This window comes from Biomphalaria glabrata, chromosome 1 (assembly GCF_947242115.1).
Source record: "Biomphalaria glabrata chromosome 1, xgBioGlab47.1, whole genome shotgun sequence".
Taxonomy (NCBI): Eukaryota; Metazoa; Mollusca; class Gastropoda; family Planorbidae; genus Biomphalaria; species Biomphalaria glabrata.
This window is the reverse complement of record NC_074711.1, coordinates 10,105,426-10,123,560: the sequence shown is the minus strand read 5'-3', so window position 1 is coordinate 10,123,560 and position 18,135 is coordinate 10,105,426. Positions and strand designations below refer to the sequence as shown.

General features: G+C 34.0%; 1 protein-coding gene across 3 annotated transcripts; it reads right to left on the bottom strand.

Annotated features, from left to right (window-relative positions):
- Nucleotides 1–1,532: 1,532 nt before the first annotated feature.
- Nucleotides 1,533–17,882, bottom strand: LOC106057045 (myosin regulatory light chain LC-2, mantle muscle-like). Of its 3 annotated transcripts, none has more exons than XM_013214075.2 (8): nucleotides 17,730–17,882; nucleotides 10,406–10,424; nucleotides 8,025–8,108; nucleotides 5,497–5,572; nucleotides 5,282–5,383; nucleotides 3,836–3,914; nucleotides 3,685–3,733; nucleotides 1,533–3,169 (listed from the first exon to the last, which is right to left on the bottom strand). In XM_013214075.2, exons 2-8 carry the CDS (start codon nucleotides 10,415–10,417, stop codon nucleotides 3,068–3,070), a joined length of 504 nt encoding a protein of 167 aa, XP_013069529.1. In that variant the 5' UTR covers nucleotides 10,418–10,424; nucleotides 17,730–17,882; the 3' UTR covers nucleotides 1,533–3,067. The 3 variants fall into 3 exon arrangements, with proteins under 3 accessions (XP_013069529.1, XP_013069528.1, XP_013069530.1); XM_013214074.2 differs by lacking the exon at nucleotides 8,025–8,108 and adding an exon at nucleotides 7,852–7,953; XM_013214076.2 differs by lacking the exon at nucleotides 8,025–8,108 and adding an exon at nucleotides 7,392–7,460.
- Between the last annotated feature and the right edge of the window lie 253 nt (nucleotides 17,883–18,135).

The following is an 18,135-nucleotide window of genomic DNA, read 5'->3' as shown; positions in this document are numbered from 1 at the left end:
CAGAGATGTAGTGATACATATGCACAATGATACAGAGATGTATTGATACAGAGATGTAGTGATACATATGCACAGTGATACAGAGATACAGTGATACAGTGATGTAGTGATACACATGCACAGTGATACAGAGATGTAGTGATACACATGCATAGTGATACAGAGATGTAGTGATACACATGCATAGTGATACAGAGATACAGCGTTGTAGTGATACAGAGATACAGGGATATAAAGATGAAGTGATACAGCACAGTGTAACACAGACAGAAACTTACTCTTGAAACATGTAGTCTGTCAACATTAATGCTTGAAAGTGCTTTTTGTTAAAAACTTTCAATTCTAGATCTAGATCTAATTTCGAACATTAAATATTGTTTTTAACAACAGTTTAATATAAAGTAATTACGCGCAGATACCTGATAGAAAACATTTTTTTTTGTTGGAAAGTGACCTAGTCCTCATTCATATTTTTAGCGTTTATTAAATTTCTTTAGTTGATTGAAATGGTTATGCAGTAAACTGAAGACTTAAATATATTTTATTAATAGTGGACTAAATTAGTGATTTGATACAGGGGTTATCCTTTAAAATTTCACCATTCATTAGTGATAAAGGAGAAAAACAATCGCTCTATAAGTTCTATCAAGGAGATATGTTTCTTTAAAATAAAAAAAAAGCATTTATTTATGGTTGTCTTGTTTGTATTTTCCTATTTCCTATTAGTCTCATCTGAAACGTATTGAGTACTAGCCGGATATGACCCTCGGACTGCGGGCCTTAATTTGGGTATTATTGATCTATTGGATTGTATTTACATCTATGTCAAACTTGGAGAATGTTCTCTTCACATGTTTTTAAAATTTTACCACGAAAATGAAGGTAGAGTATGAAAATGGGTTTACCCGTTCAGCCGACATGTTCATATCAAATATAAATACATACATGCATGTTTTTCGTATTTTCTATACAAATATAAATTACCGTGAAATACGGGTTTACCCTATTTCTTGAAAAGTTTCGTTATAGAGCTACAATTACGTATTTTTTGTCTATTTTTAGGCCCTCCGGTTGTGGAGGGACATTAAACATAAATTATGGTCTCCGCCATGTTCTAATGAACTTTTGCGTCAAGTTTTATCAAGATTAGTCAAATGGTTTTGATTTTTATTCGCGACATACACACATACACACAAACGCCTTACTAGCTGCTTTATATATTAGATAATTACACATCAAAAGTTAATATTTAATGTGATTCAATACTTTTGTTTCTCATCAGAGGCGTCGAAAGGGTTGGCACATCTTTTCCAAAATATATATTTTTTAAACTTACAGATTCTTGCTTTAAAATAGTTATCTACTTTTGTAAAAAAATATTTTTTTTTCTATTTCGGTATTACCCTAACGGGTGTCACCTGTCTGCCCTCCTCAAGCGACGCCACTGTTTTCAGGTAGATATAATGAACTATGTAATACACTTTTGATAAAGTCTAAATTTTGTATTAAAAAAATAACAGAACCAGTTCAAATGTCTGTGCACAGATGTTTTTTTTTATTTTTATTAAAATTTAATAAATAGGATGTAGGAACACACTCCACATGAATCAGGGCTTCGCCGTTGGTATTAGAAGCCCTGTGGGCATGTACATGACCACTTCAGTGCCAGCCTATCACACACGTTGCCCGATCATCTCAAGAGATGGTAGACAAAACAAAACAAAAAGTACACAATTTAAAAAAAAATATTATACAGTCCTGACAAAGTAAAAGACAAATTTTGTTTTGTTTTATATAAAAAAAAAACCGTTTTGGTGACAACTTTTTAATTTGTCGATATACATTGTCAAGATACAGTGAAGAGAGAGACACAAAATAACTTATAATATACATATGTATCAAAATATTTTGTTCTAGTTCTTTATTTAACACAGCTTTCCAGATGAACGGTTCGTGAGTGCCCAAACTCTGTCAAAACAATGTGACATGTTTGGGCCTCACGATCAACTTTTAACACGAAATTTTTTTTTTGTTTAGAAAAAGAGAACTAGTATCCCTACACTTGCTACGAGTTAAAAAAAAAACAAACTTAATCATTCAATCTGTTTTCTTTTACTCGTTCTCTTGGACAGAACACAACTCCCAAAGATACACACGCACACACAAATAAAAAAAAAATGAATAACAGAGGTCGTCTAAAATCTAAACAAAGGGAGTTAACAGAAAAAAATTCTTTAGTTCAGAAAAGGGAGATAAATTACATAAAATTGTTTCAGGCCAACAGAAAGTTAACTCTTTGCATCGTTCAAGGCGGGCCGCAACTCTCCCCAAAAGGCCGCAGCGGTATATATAGTTGGTAGTATGTGTCCCGCATTTAAAAGATGTTAGTGTTGGAATATTTCGCGTCGTAAGATGTTGTAAAGTTATTTTAACAACAGAATATTTATGGCCCCTTTTTAGCTGCTGGACTCCCAGGAAAACATCTACGACCACGCCTATCAGCAAATTATTAGAACGTAACAAGGTTGTAATTTTCCACAATGACAAGTTGATGCACCTCCATAGTACATATCACTTTTTCAAGTTTGGTCGCTGGTAGCTCCCAGTGGCCCCCAGACAATAACTGAATGCATGAAAAATTCAACTGAACTTGATAACAGTCTGGAGCTTCAGTGCGATTGGACAGGTCAGAGTGAAAGCACTACAAACTTGGTTGCTCGCAAAAGAGTTCTATTACGTGAAAATGGAATGATGACACTCTTTGGCCTGAAACAGTTCCGGGTTACTTATTGAACTGCCAACTTTAATGCCAATAAATTCTGAAAAGATTTCTATCAAGATTTCAAGTGTTGTTTTTTTTTTCAACCAAAAACCAAAATAAAAAATCTATGACCAAAAAAAATCAATTTATTTCTTTTATGTATCAGGATTTATGGTTTCTAATGATTTTTATTAATGGACTTCAAAAATTTATAATATGGTTCTTAAAAAGATCAAATGGCAAGCAAATGAAAAGAGAATAAGTGTATGTAGTTTCTAGAAGTTAACAGTGCATGGCGTGCCCCTCTTAGGGTGCTCCATCATCTTCTTTGCCCTTCAGGATACCAACAAATGTGTTGTAGTCGAATTTGCCTTTCTCCAAAGGTGCCTCTTTCCATGTTTGTTTGATCTAGTAAAGAAGAGGGAAATATAAGAAATTAGATTCTAGACCAAACCCAGTTTCAAATATTTGCTTAGTTAAAGATATCAAAATCAATTTTATTCGACAACGATGATAAGCACTGTATTAACTGTTATACTCAAGAAATATCTCAATTATTTGTTTCATTCATATAAAGACAAGGGACAAAGTTTGAATAATGTCTAGCACAAACTTGCCTTGTATCGAAACTATTATTGGATTCTTCGATGTAAATTACAGACATAAACTACAAACATTCCTTAAGGTGTTCATTTTTTTGTAAAGTTATACTGTAGCATTAAAAATATTTTATTAAAAGGACCCAATGTTGCAAAATATGTAGGTCGCAGCTGGGACTGTGTAGCCAGGTGAAATATTTGTACTCCTCATTAACCTTCGGACTCGAAAAAAAAAAGTCTTATGTATGACTGTATACATTTTTAAAGCTTACAAAAGGTTTGAGATTAACAACACAAACAGGTCCACATCATCGAACCACTTACTTCTTCAGCAGTAAAGTTATCACCCATGTTGGACAGCAAATCTTTCAAGCTGTGGAAAAGTAGTAGCGAGGGTCGAGATTAATTTAATCGTCTTCATCTAAATACCAGCATAAAGTATTATTTAGCATAAAAAGGGGGGTGTTTCACTTACTATTCTTCGGGAATGAAGCCTTTGCCTTCAGTATCAAACATTGAAAACGCTTGTCTAATTGTGTCTTCAGGGTCGGTACCTAATTGTGTAGAATATTTCAGAGAATTAATATAGACTGATTAAGATAAATATATAATAATTATTATTATATTTTAGATCCAGTGTTAGGGAAATTGTGCATGAAGCGCTTAGCAACCAGTCTACCAAGTTTTCTGTCTGGCGTGTTATCTCTGCATTGTCAAAGTCCAAGGCAAGGAATGGAAGAAGACGTTTAACCGCCTGACGTACACATTGCCATCTGAGTGATTCATTACATAATCAGACTGAGTTAACACATAACCAGACTGACTTAACACATAACCAGGCTGACTTAACACATAACCAAGCTGATTCAACACATAACCAGACTGAATTAACACATAACCAGACTGATTCAACATATAACCAGGCTGATTCAACAAATAACCAGGCTGATTCAACACATAACCAGGCTGATTCAACACATAACCAGATTGATTCAACACATAACCAGGCTGATTCAACACATAACCAGGCTGATTCAACACATAACCACACTGATTCAACACATAACCAGACTGATTCAACAAATAACCAGACTGATACAACACATAACCAGGATGATTCAACAAATAACCAGGCTGATTCAACACATAACCAGTCTGATTCAACACATAACCAGATTGATTCAACACATAACCAGGCTGGTTCAACAAATAACCAGGCTAATTTAACAAATAACCAGACTGATTCAACACATAACCAGGCTGATTCAACACATTACCAGACTGATTCAACACATAACCAGACTGATTCAACACATAACCAGGCTGATTCAACACATAACCAGGCTGATTCAACACATAACCAGGCTGATTCAACACATAACACACTGATTCAACACATAACCAGACTGATTCAACAAATAACCAGACTGATACAACACATAACCAGGATGATTCAACAAATAACCAGGCTGATTCAACACATAACCAGTCTGATTCAACACATAACCAGATTGATTCAACACATAACCAGGCTGGTTCAACAAATAACCAGGCTAATTTAACAAATAACCAGACTGATTCAACACATAACCAGGCTGATTCAACACATTACCAGACTGATTCAACACATAACCAGACTGATTCAACACATAACCAGGCTGATTCAACACATAACCAGGCTGATTCAACACATAACCAGGCTGATTCAACACATAACACACTGATTCAACACATAACCAGACTGATTCAACAAATAACCAGACTGATACAACACATAACCAGGATGATTCAACAAATAACCAGGCTGATTCAACACGTAACCAAGCTGATTCAACAAATAACCAGACTGATTAAAAAAATAACCAGACTAATACAACACATAGCCAAGCTGACTCAGCATATCATCACAAGCAAAACCTACCGCTAAGTTTTTCACCGAACAAGTTGAGGAAAGTTGTGAAGTTGATGGGGCCCGGGGCGTCCTTCAGCATCTCATTCAACTCAGAGTCAGGTGGGATACGCCCTGGTACAAAGAAACATTCAGGTCAATTAGATGTGATTACAGGCAGATATCTGTAATATTTTATGCAACAGTTTCAAATGTATATTTGATATACAACATCTGTAGCCACTCACCAAGATTTGAGTACATATCTTTGAGGTCTTCAATATCAATGATGCCATCACGGTTCTGGTCAATCATGGTGAAGGCCTGTAGCAGAAGTAATACACTTTTGAGAAACGATTAACCAAGGGCGTTAAATTGCAAAACTTTCAATAAACGGTTTTCATGTACAGTAGTTTCCCCTCCATAAAAAAAATATGTGTCAATATAATCTCGTTAATAATTAATAAGAGATATAGTAATACTAACAATGTAAGTATATTATTAATTTTAGTATTCGTCATAAATTAACCAGGAATCTAAGACTAAACAACTAGCAATTAAAAAATATCTTATACGCTATTTACTAGAAAGATAAAACTATTTTACTAGGATCTATCACAGACTATCTTATGAAATTTATAAGTCAAAGCATTGTTAAAAGAAAGGATAAGTTGCATACATATGCCATCAGAAATACATTTCTATTTAATACTGAGAAAAATGTATATATTTTAAATGAAATAGCATACATATAGAGTAGCTCTAAATAATGAAGCCAAAAAGATTTTATCAGAGATAAAAATGTCCAGCAAAAAAAAAAAAATGATAAAAAATCAAAGATGATAAAGAACATTAATATATTAACATAATCTGATTCGTTACACATGTACAAATGTGGATAATATTTTTTTTTAAAAAGCAAAGGTTGAAATAATTAACCAGCCATGTTAATAAAATAAATTACATACAGTACAAAAGGAACGTAACAGTGGCACTGGGCAAATGATGAAACATACTGCAAGGTCAGTATGTCGCAATCCAGTTAAATGTAATTTTGAAAAAAAAAAGTAGTACAAAGTTTACATAAAGCATAAAAAAACAACAACAACAACAACTGGTTATGTTATGAGATATTAACTGAGAGATGCAAGCATAACTTTTTACAAACATTTAATGTGTTATACTTATAAGGTTTTAGTACATAAACCGCAGTGCCTTTCAAAGAATTTAGCTTGGAATAAATGAAAGTGGCGTTGGTTTGATTATAGCGCATGACAACATAAATAAGTGAATCATAACATTACAGTTCGATTAATAAGCATTATAATATGATTATTGTGTAAACATGCTAAAGAATTAATGTAAATTATCACAACAAAAAGAATAACTAACAAATATTGACCCTATTTAAAAAAAAAATCATTTCAGTTTTATAAGTCAGTTCCGTTGAGGGACGCATTTTACAAGAACATTTCAGCCACGTGAAAAAATCATAGGGCTCTAAGGCTGTTTTTTTTTTTGGGGGGGGGGGGGAGGGGGGGGGGTTGTGCCTGCAACATGGCCATCTGGTAATTTATTTCTTATCATGCCAATGATGTTATTAAGATATTGTCTTGAATGAGAGTTTTAAAACATCCTGGCTGGACCAGATTTTAAACTTGGGACTTGAAGATAGCGATCCAGCGCTTTAGCCCTCAACCCTCTTCCAACACATTCAATTATGTGGAGATGTGAAGATGAAAAGTTTATAGCCATACGATTGTCAGCATGAAATATTTAGGAACGTTTCTATTGAAATGTATATCTGTATTACACGTTCATAGTGTACTTAGTTATTAAGGAAGTCAACTTATGTTAAAAACACACAACGAGTCTCATTTTTACAATATTATTAATGTTGAAATGAATCGTAAAATCTGGAGAGTTGGCAATATGGGAATCTTTTGATGAACCATTTAGTTAAATAGAAATAAAACCAAACACACACTCAAATTGCCTCAAAATGTGTTCTCGATAACCATGTCAATCAAGGAAAAATGGTTTGGGAATAAAATAGGGAAAAATATGGTTAAAATTGTTTGGGTAAAATGGAATTGGAATAAATTTGTGGTCAAAAAAACAAAATGGGTTTCAAATCCCTGACCTCCTTAAACTCCTGTACTTGCGATTGGCGAAACATAGATAGCACATTGGTTGGGTGACGCCCTTGTTTCTTTAAGATTACAGATAATACAAATGTCAATTCACCAAATGTAAAGGCTTACGGAAATTCAGACGAGGTGCCAACCACCAGAGATTGGTGGTAGCCAGAAAAAGAAGGTTAATACTGCATCAAAGTGCAAAAAAAAAAAAAAAGCGAAAAACTGCAAAGAGCCGCTCTTTCACGATCTGTCCAATCGAAACGAAATGTATTAAAACGTATATAAAAAAAAAAGCAAAAAAGATTACAAATAAAAAAGAAAGCGAATTAGAAGCAAGCAAAATATATAGACCAATTTCCAGAACGCAACTAAGAGTTGGTTCTGGGCCTGTTTTTTTTTTTTGTTTGTTTACAAGAGATTACTGGGTGGACGCAAATACACGTGCTTTTCAATTGGTCAGACCTCTTTGAACTCCTGCACCTGGGACTGTCTGAACATGGCAAAAACGTTGGACGGAGCCCGTTGAGCTCTCTTTTGCTCACCGCCTGCTTTGGACTTAATGGCCTGAAAGAGATTAGAGAATTTCAAGCAAGGTTTAAGATCTACAACAGTGGCGAGTAGGCTCGCCATCCTACCTCCTTCATTTCCTGCATCAACTTCTTTGACAGCTTTGCGAATACGTTAGAGGTGGCTCTACCAGCCCGACCCTTCTTATCTTCCTGAAAAAATGGAAAAACAGGCCAACATTATTTTGTTCCCTAGAGCCAGATCTGAGACAAAACTCGACATGCCCCAAACTCCAAATGCGATTTAAAAAAAAAGAAATTTGTTCAATTATGGTTTGATGATAAAGTAGACTTTTTAATAGCATTGATAAGAAATCTTTTTTTTTTTTTCACATTTAATGTACTATTCAAAAGTTGCATCAGACTAAATACTGGACATTTAAAACCGTAGCCCTTAAATAAATCCTTATTTTTAAAAATTAAATAGGATTGAAATGAACGTGGCTACATTTATGTCATAATACATTAACTAGTGATTTTGTAATAATTAACTTGTTAGTTGGTTTTACAATTAAAGATGCATTTTGCATTTGATACAAGTTGTGGCATTTCTTTATTGTCCCAGCTCTAAGCTAAAGTTGGCAAGCTAAGGATCAGTTGGGCTAAATCTACGTCACCAAGGCAACGTCAAGCAGTAAACATCTATTGCGCATGTCCAAGCTCTTCTACCGTGCTGAAAGCCGACTTCCTCTACGACTCATCTAAAAATAGACGTTCTACAGCAGAGTTTGGAAAAGATGCTGAAACAAACCACTTTTACGGAATCAAGATACTCAAGACATATTGTGAATTAAAAAAAAATATAATCTAAAATAGAAAAGATAAATCTATATTCTATTGTGCTTTGATGCAAAATTAGTTTTTGATCGCTTATCTCAAACTACTTAAACTATGGCAATGAGGCTTGTCATATGCTTCCATTAGAAGAGAGCAAATATGTACATATTGGACTTATATGTACCAACTATGGAGTTCTGGCTATGTGGTTAAACAAAGTTCTCGAACTTAGTCTCGTGTTCAATAAATTTAATGTACTGGATTTTCAACTTTGCAATTTTATGACTTCCCTGGGGAAATCCAAGTCTTGCTAACTGTCGTCCATTGTACATCATCTACCAGATGAATAGCAAAGGAGAAGTTTTAACTTTCGATCAAGCAAATGGATGATACTAAAGCCTTTTTTTTTTTTTTTTTGCAACAATAGAATAAGTAACTCATGCTAGAAAATAAGCACCAAAACAATTAGTCGATTACCTCCCCTTTGTTTCAAATTAGCAACGAAAGTGGGAGTGTAGAAAAATAAAGTTTTTATTTTTTTTAAATTTTATTAATAAATTTGTTTTTGTTGTGAAAACCAAAGAAAATTTTAAATTTCAACCTTTAAATTTTGTAACATTAAAGTTTAATCGACTATTTAAAAATGGTGCTCACTGGCCTATATACGAGCCTTTGTGATGATAGGCGTGTATATAGGTCACTTTTGGTGCAATGACGTTTGAAAAAAGAAATGATGCTACTGGCCTTAGTAACTAGCGTCCTACAAAGCGCTTGGCGTTTTCAATATGCACAGAATCAAAGTTTCATCTAAAATTATTATTTTTTTGCTACGTATTTTAAGCATTCGTTTTACCGAGGATATTCTGATGTGTTTCTAATCTACATCAGTCTATGCTGCATGCAACACTAGAGACTTGAAACGATTTATACGAAACTAAAAAGGATGCATGCGTTGATTCAACAAGATAACATTTCTTTTAAATATCATTAGACGAAACTTTGATGAATTCCTCCGCACTGCGGGTATGATTTAGTTTCATGTATCACATATTTCCTATACATTTATAAAAGAAATGTCAATGCATTTTTTCTAGTCCTACAATCTAAGGAAAAGAAATACATAGAAAAACATTCTCAGACATAGCATGATAGAAACAATTCTACTTCAGAAAAATATTTTTTTCAGGCTTATCCAGGTCAGTGCAGTTTACTAAAATGCTGAAATAACATATTACTCTACAAAACATTGGTTCTCAATCATGGAGATAGATCTACTTTCCAAAGCCGAGGGGGGGGGGGGTCTGCGTTTCATTTTGGAAATGCTTATCACATTTCATGTTTTAAAACGAATGGTCAATTACACTACTATCTTGTGATAAAAACATATCGACAGATTGCATTTAAGAAAATGATTGAAAACCAGTGTTCTATGAAATGATAGCATTATGCATCTCAACTAAAATACACAATGTTCTAAATTGAAGTAAAATAGAAACACTATTTTAGAATTAAATAAAATCAATTATTTAATATAAATGAAATTTAGATCTATCTATATATAATGAAACTAGATAGTGAATAGTGTAATTAAGTACTCTCTATATATTTGATTAAACTACTGATAACTTGATACATTTTTATATTAAGAATTTATCTATTGTTTTCATACATACCTCTTCTGCCATTTTGTGTCTGTAGAAGAAATAAATAAAAACAATCAAATACGATTAATAAGTGGGAGATGATTAGTTTAACTGAGTATTTCACACATGAAATATAACTTATTGAAAGGCTTAAGAAGCTAATACATACTGGCACACAATGCATATACAGGGATTCGAAAAAAAAAGAGAACTTTATTCGTACTGATAGACAAAAGAACTGACGACATTAAAAGACAAAAGAAATCAAGACATTGTTAGACAAAAAAACAACAACTTCAGACATGTTGACAAACAAACGAAATCAAGACATTGACAAACAAAAGATCTTCAGACATATTGAAAGACAAAACAGATGGAAACAAAAAAAGAATTAACATTAAGAGACCCAAAAATAAATGAAGCCATTTTGAGAGACAAGAAAATCAAAGACAATATTTACTCCATTTGTGATCTATTATAGGAAGAGAAAAATTAACTTCAAAAGATTGGAGTTGAATAAAGTTGGAGTTGAATAAAGTTGGAGTTGAATAAAGTTGGAGTTTTATAAAGTTAGAGTTGTATAAAGTTGGTGTTAAATAAAGTTGGAGTTGTATAAAGATTGGAGATCGATAAAGTTGGAGTTGTATAAAGTTGGAGTTAAATAAATTTGGAGTTGTATAAAGATGGGAGTTGAATAAAGTTGGAAGTTGAACACAGAAGTTTAGAGTTGAGTTGTATAAAGTTTGGAGTTGTTTAAAGGTGTTGTATAAAAATTTGAGTTGAATAAAGTATAATTCGTTCGAACTTTACTATTTGGATTCTAAATCTTAAGAACTGAGTTACTCTCAACTTCTAGGTTTGAGCCCTGGATGACTATTTTCTCATGAATGTAGCCAGCTACAAAATAGTGACATTATATTATCGCATTGGTTATTTCGATGTATTGTAAGGTGAAAGTTTTGCTGAAGTTACTAATTGTACACTTATGATAAAACCGTTGTGTGCCCAAAAGGGTAAGACTTTTTTATCTCTATAATGTGCTCTCTCTGTACACTTGGCTCACGCTGTGCTCCCGTTCCGTCTTCTTCTGGTAACCATGGTTTTCTTCGTTCTGTTCCGTTTCTATGGAAACCAGTGAGCCAAAGGTAGGTGTCTAGTGCTTTTCTGTTTTGGCACAGATCCATGGCTTAACTCTAGATGTCAAGGTAGGAGTCAAACAATCCAGCCGAACGAATAATCAGACTCGGGGCTACTCCAGATCAAAGTGATATGGTGTAATAGACCTTTGAACATTGTTGTTGCCTTAATGGGCAGTGCGGTGCATGTTTTATACAATCACCAGAAAATGTTAACATCATGGTGCGAACCTATAAATCTTCTGGACACATTCTTGGCAGACGATACTCTAAAAAATAGAGTGATTCAAAAAAAAAAAAAAATGGGAAAGGAAAGTTTCTTAAGCGTCATGAGTTTTTTTAAGTCATCAGAGACATACGATAAAGAAAATACTTCTTATAGACAAGATGCACTTGCCTGTGTGTGTGTGTGTTAATTTCTGTTGTGTGGATTGTATAACTAATTGTATGGCGCCCCTGTGAGACATTTATTACTTTTCTTTATTTTTGTGATTGGATCATTAACTTAATTAACATTAATCTTAAAAAGTTGTAATAATAAACCCGTTCACAGTGATATTGTCGTCAACGTTTTTTTTTATTCTAGGCAAATCTCCACTTCACTAAAATATACATCCATTGCGCAATCAAATTACTCATGCCCACCTCTTGATCTGGATCATAACTGGATATGTTTTAGAATAGGTACATACATTCATGCATTATAGTCTGACACTCTCGAAATGAAATAGAATGTCTATGTTTAGTGTCTAAATTTATGCGGGAAACAAGCTAAAAAAAAAGGGGAGCTAATGGTACTTTCCATGCTCTCCCAGCTCTAGACCTCATCCTAACCTCAACTCTAAGACTTCAAGTTTTTCTAAGACATTTACTTGGGATTTAATAACACTGTAGAGAGATATAACACGAACGTGTATTTAGGGGTCTGAACGTTCGGTAGGGACTCTGACTAAAGAGACACAACGTGCATTAGATCCCATATGCTAGGACAAATTTGTACAAATACTCCTTCTTCCCTAGTGCTATTAGAGCATGGAATGAGTTGCCTGAGTTAGCCAGGACAACCAGTGACTTGGCTGAATTTAAGTCATTGGTTAATATGCATGACTGAATGCATGACGCGTAGGACGTAATCATCTTCTTCTTTGAAGTAACGTCTGTATTATATAAGATAAGATAAGATTAGGGGACCAAAAAAGTGTCTGAAAACACACGATGTAGATAGTGTTTCAATATTCCAGAAGAGCAAATGTTCCCTCAGAGTTTGCACTGCCGCTTTCTTAGTTCGTTATTCTCTTATCTCTTGTTTTTTTTTTCTCCCTCGTGGAATGTCAGAGAATCCTCACAATAAACAGGTCTATGTATATCTTGGCACAGAAAGACACGTAGCTCTATATTTAGTTACAAGAATTTTTAATATTACTTAGTTATCTGTTTTGATCTAAATTCCATCACAGCTATAAACGTCTTCCTGGAGAACTTTGAATCACCTAGTGTTTGTTTTCTTTCCAATCATTGGTTATCTCATATTTTTTATTCAGGTAGGCCTACGTGGGTGGTTGCTGGAATGTATATATTTCTAAAAAGAAATGTTTAATACAGCGTTCTGATATACAGTCAACTAAAGAAAAGGAATTATTTAGGAACCAAATAATAATTGGTCATTGCTTAGGTAACGGGCGAGTAATTTCACTGCTTGCTTTACGCACGCGAGTTGCTCGTGCAGTTAAGAAGTGTGTCACTTGGCAACGGTTTCTGACTGCATAGCTGACTAACACCTACATCTACCTTCATGTTCTCTATCTCAGCAGTTTTCTTCTTGGGGCTATTGGCCTACGGTGCAAGGGGGGAGGGCTGATGGGAGGTAGCGAAGAGGTGAAGGAGGGAGGGGGGGAGAGGAAGAGTATAAGCAATGTGGCTTTGGCACGTGCACGCGAGTGCTCGGCACAGGTAAGTAAAAAAAAAAAAAACACACGCAAGGCCCTGAGAGGAGGAACAACTCAAGGGAGATGCCGAGCGTTATGTGTTCCTCTCAAGCTAGGTAAAAACGTGAGTTACGAAAGAGAGGAGACGAGAACGTGTTGATGGGATGGGGAGGGGGGGGGTAGAGTTACTTGAAAGGTAAAAGGATCATGTTTGAGGTTACTGTAAGTTCTAGGCATCAGCAGGGAAGCTGTTATTCTTTTTTTTTTTTACCTCTGGCCTACGCATTGTAATGTTAGGACTAGGAGTTTTAGAGTAAGAGAGGTATGAGGTGGATGAGCCTAAATAACACCGTCGACCTAAATATTATATGGGATATCACGTATATTTAAGAATCATATTTCTTAAACATAAATCTAGTCCCATTAGTATTGTTCTCTTTATTTCTTTTCTATTTCTTCCAGAATTATCTGTGTTGGTATGAGCCTATGTAGGTGTGTGTGTGTGGAGGGGGGGTGTAGAGCTTTCAAATTCAAATTGATGCAGCAATGTACTTTTTCAAACAGTTCTTAGCAAATAATACTACATGTTTTAATGCTTTTTTCTTTCTACTCATACTCACAGGCACAGCAATAAAAATGCTGACAAATTTAATGTGTAGATCTGAGCTATAAACTAGGTTGATTTTATCAGTCTTCCAAACTATAGAGTTATTGCCCTTTCCATTAACTCTCCTGTCTGTACTGCGCGAAACTTTCGAGGGAGGTTTCATTGTTATAAAAGGAAAACTGTATCTCTTATACTTGAATACTAATTACGTACACATGTGTACAAGTAATTGATTGCCAAATAGCTAGATTTACATAGATTAGTCAAACGTTTCTTATATTTCACTAATATTTTCTTATAAGACTATGGTGCACTAAATATAATTATTTAATACGTTATAATAGAACACGTATAATGGTATAATTATGACGTCATATTTAGAGTTTGTAGATCGTAGTATAAAAAATCAAATCTCGAGTAAACGTCATGACCTTCTCATAACCTCTGCGTTTTCCTGGGCACACTGCTTCTAACGTGTAACAATTCCAGGGGACTACAACAAGCGGGAACAGTGCATGTTGAGAGAGAGAGAGAAAGAGAGAGAGAGAGAGAGAGAGAGAGAGAGATTGGCAGGGTCTGCCTGGTGAAAACAACTGACAATAAAAGAGCAAAAGCTGCAGGGTCTACATGTCTTTAACAGTAGCATACAAAACACACGGCATATAAATTCCTTCCAAACCAATCTTAATCGACTAGACTTCTAGTTACGCGCATGCGCAATGTCTCAGTATTACAGTGACCCGGAAAAATAACTAAAAAAAAATGTATGCACATTATAATAACCGTGGGAGGGGCTGGAGAAGACGTAAGGGCGTCTATATTTGCCTATAACCACCTGTGAGGAGGGGGGGGTATTGGCTAATTAAAATAATTCACATATGTAACTAATGCTTTAGGAAATTTACTGTAAGCTAATTGTAATCTAGAAGTAACCTATTAGCAGCTTGGCTCATTGTAACAAAATCTTATCCTACCGTAACTAAGTTACATAAACTTAACACTATGATATTATGGCGAAATGAACAGAATACATATGTAATCCAAAGAATTTAAAAAACAAAACAACAACAACTAAACTTGTAGCCTATTGCCTTAAGATTTAATAATTGTTGTATAAATCATGGCTGTTTGTGATAATGTTTTTTTTTGTTTTTTTTACACCGGCAATCTATGTTCATGTTCCTATCTTTAATAATTAAATCAACCTACAATTTAATTGAACACTGTAAAACTAGGCTTTAATAAAACTATATTAATTTTTTATTACCAATTTTTAGCTTGTACAAGGATATGTATGTTCTGAATATGTTTTTTTTTTTTGGTACTAACAAAACACATACAAATAAATAAGGAATCTCCTAAAGAGGTATAATGACAAATGTTCATATCTTACCCTAATTACGTAATTGACCAACTTACTAGATTTAGAAAAAGCCAGAACAAAAACTACAAAAGCTAGGTGATATTCATTAAGCACATACCATAATTTTCTAATATAAAAACATAATTTAATTAGAAAATAATACAGAAATAAATATTATAGCACCACTCAAATACGATATGATATGATAGAAACATTGCCATTGAAGTACTCTTCATTCTAATAGCTATTCACACCAGTATTACAATATGTCATCTGTTAAGGAAAAATAACTAATGAGTGACACTTGAATCTTTATGAGACAGAAGATAGGATATAGTCTTTTACTTTAGCAAAGGGATGTCATTAATAATAGTTAATTTTATGCAGACACATGTTTACATCGTTGTATAAGAATACACATTTATTTTTCTTATATGCACGACTATCTTAGAAAACATTCCAAAAAAAAAACACAGAGAAATACACAGAAAACTAAGATAAAAGTTACAGCAACAATCTCTAGTGATATATTTGCAACATTTCAAAGTTTAATCCCAGCAAGCAGTTACAAAAACTATTAAAGATTACACACAAAAAAAATGATATTATTGCTATATTCAGCATACCCAAACGACTAGAATAACCAGCTTTTTTTTTGGTTATCAATAAATTCTCATTATCTTGAAAGACTTAAAATATCATTATTGTTGTATATGCTTAGTTTAAAAAATGTTAAAAATATTTCAGTTACGTGATTGTATGTCTTAAAACATATATTCACACTGTATTAAAGCTTACAACTAAGCAACAAAAAGCTGGTTATTTGAAGAAGTAACATCTATCCACAATAAGTATTCTGTTTAATGACTACAGTTTTAGACACGTTTTACACCAGGCCTACATCAGTATTATTTGTTGTACTATAGGTCGACCTTTGCCTAGAAATTTCGACTACATTGTTACCAATCGACTACATCGTTACCAATCGACTAGTGCTATTAGAGCATGGAATGGGTTGCCTGAGTCGGCCAGGAAATCCAATGACTTGGCAGAATGTGTGAACGTTCGGTAGTGATTCTGACTAAAGAGACACAACGTGCATTAGATCCCATATGCTAGGACAAATTTCTTCCCTAGTGCTATTAGAGCATGGAATAAGTTGCCTGAGCTAGCCAGGAAAACCAGTGACTTGACAGAATTTAAGTCATCGGTTAACATGCATGACTAGATGCATGACGCGTAATAATCATCTTCTTTTTTGAAGTAACGTCTGTATTTTATAAGCTAAGATAAGACAACATTGTTACAAATCGACTACATTGTTACCAATGTCTGGAAATGTCACTTAGAAAAGTAGAATTTTTTTTAAAAGATCTTATTGAGTTCTACAATTACTAGAATTTTATCATTACCTGTTAGTTTCTAATGATATACAATCGTCTGGACAATTCTACTACACACCTACTATTATAAGACACGTTTTATTCTATTAAATCTAATTCTGGAAAGATAAACTATAAGCTTACATTTGCCTGACCATCTACTCAAGGTAAACTATAAGCTTACATTTGCCTGACCATTTACTCAAGGAAAACTATAAGCTTACATTTGCCTGACCATCTACTCAAGGTAAACTATAAGCTTACATCTGCCTGACCATTTACACAAGGTAAACTATAAGCTTACATTTGCCTGACCATCTACTCAAGGTAAACCAATGCACCGACCTATCATTTTCTGATATGTTCCCCTTGTGTCCTACCTTTGCCTGGACAATCTGACAATATGGAAAATTTCTAATAAAAACTTGAATTCGGATGGACAAGAAAAAATGGGTAACGTGCCCTTTTAGTGAATATTTTAAAATATACAATTCTCCTCCGAAAAGAAAAACAAACAACAAAAACCTGAAACCAAACAAATAAACACTTTTTTTTAATGTGGAAAGACTGAAGTTATAGATCTATGTGATCACATTAGGATCAATCAAATATTGCAGTGTCATGTACTGTTTTCTTCTAGTTTTTCAAAGCAGTTAATTTTAAGAAATAGCTAGTAGTTTAGAAAACAACATAGAAACATTGAAACTGAAATGTTTATAGCATATTAACGTGTTGACCTTTTTGACCTTTCTATAAATAAAGATAATCCATGGACCATCACAAGCACTAGCCGTCGTCTAGCTAAAAGTATGGCTCAAAAGAATAGTTAATTTTGCTTTTAATTTGTTTGTTTATGAATTGTAGAACTAGATTATCTAAATTAAATAAACACAGAATATAAAAAACAAACAAAAAAAAAACAAAAAAAAAACTGAACTCACGTTTTGAGAAAGCACTAGATGTTTCCCTGTAAGAAATCTCAAAACTTTAGGCTCACTCTCCTGACCGGGCCAAGCTGATGAGTGCTGTAGAAGAGGAAGCTTTGACTGGGGGTATATCTCACATACCTACCTTGCGCCCCTGACGTCACAGCTCGCGTGCTCCATATCAGGGGGGCTCGTTGCACGTGCTGCCAGCGCGCAGAAATTGTGAGCTCCCCCCGCCTCCTCATGGTTCTCTTTGAGAATGCCTTGAGAAAGGCAAAAGTAAACGTTTTCTTGGAATGGGGGACCTCCAATAAAAAAGAAAAAAAGACGAAGCCTTACATATGTGTATATATATATATTTATATATATATTTTATATATATATAATGTGTGTATATATATTTATTTAAAAAAAAACTATT

Coding starts and splice junctions, on each gene's coding strand:
- LOC106057045 (XM_013214074.2), bottom strand. Junction 5,384..5,496: donor AGATATGTACTCAAATCTTG/GTGAGTGGCTAC, acceptor TCTTTGTACCAG/GGCGTATCCCACCTGACTCT. Junction 3,170..3,684: donor ATAACTTTACTGCTGAAGAA/GTAAGTGGTTCG, acceptor CTTCTTTACTAG/ATCAAACAAACATGGAAAGA.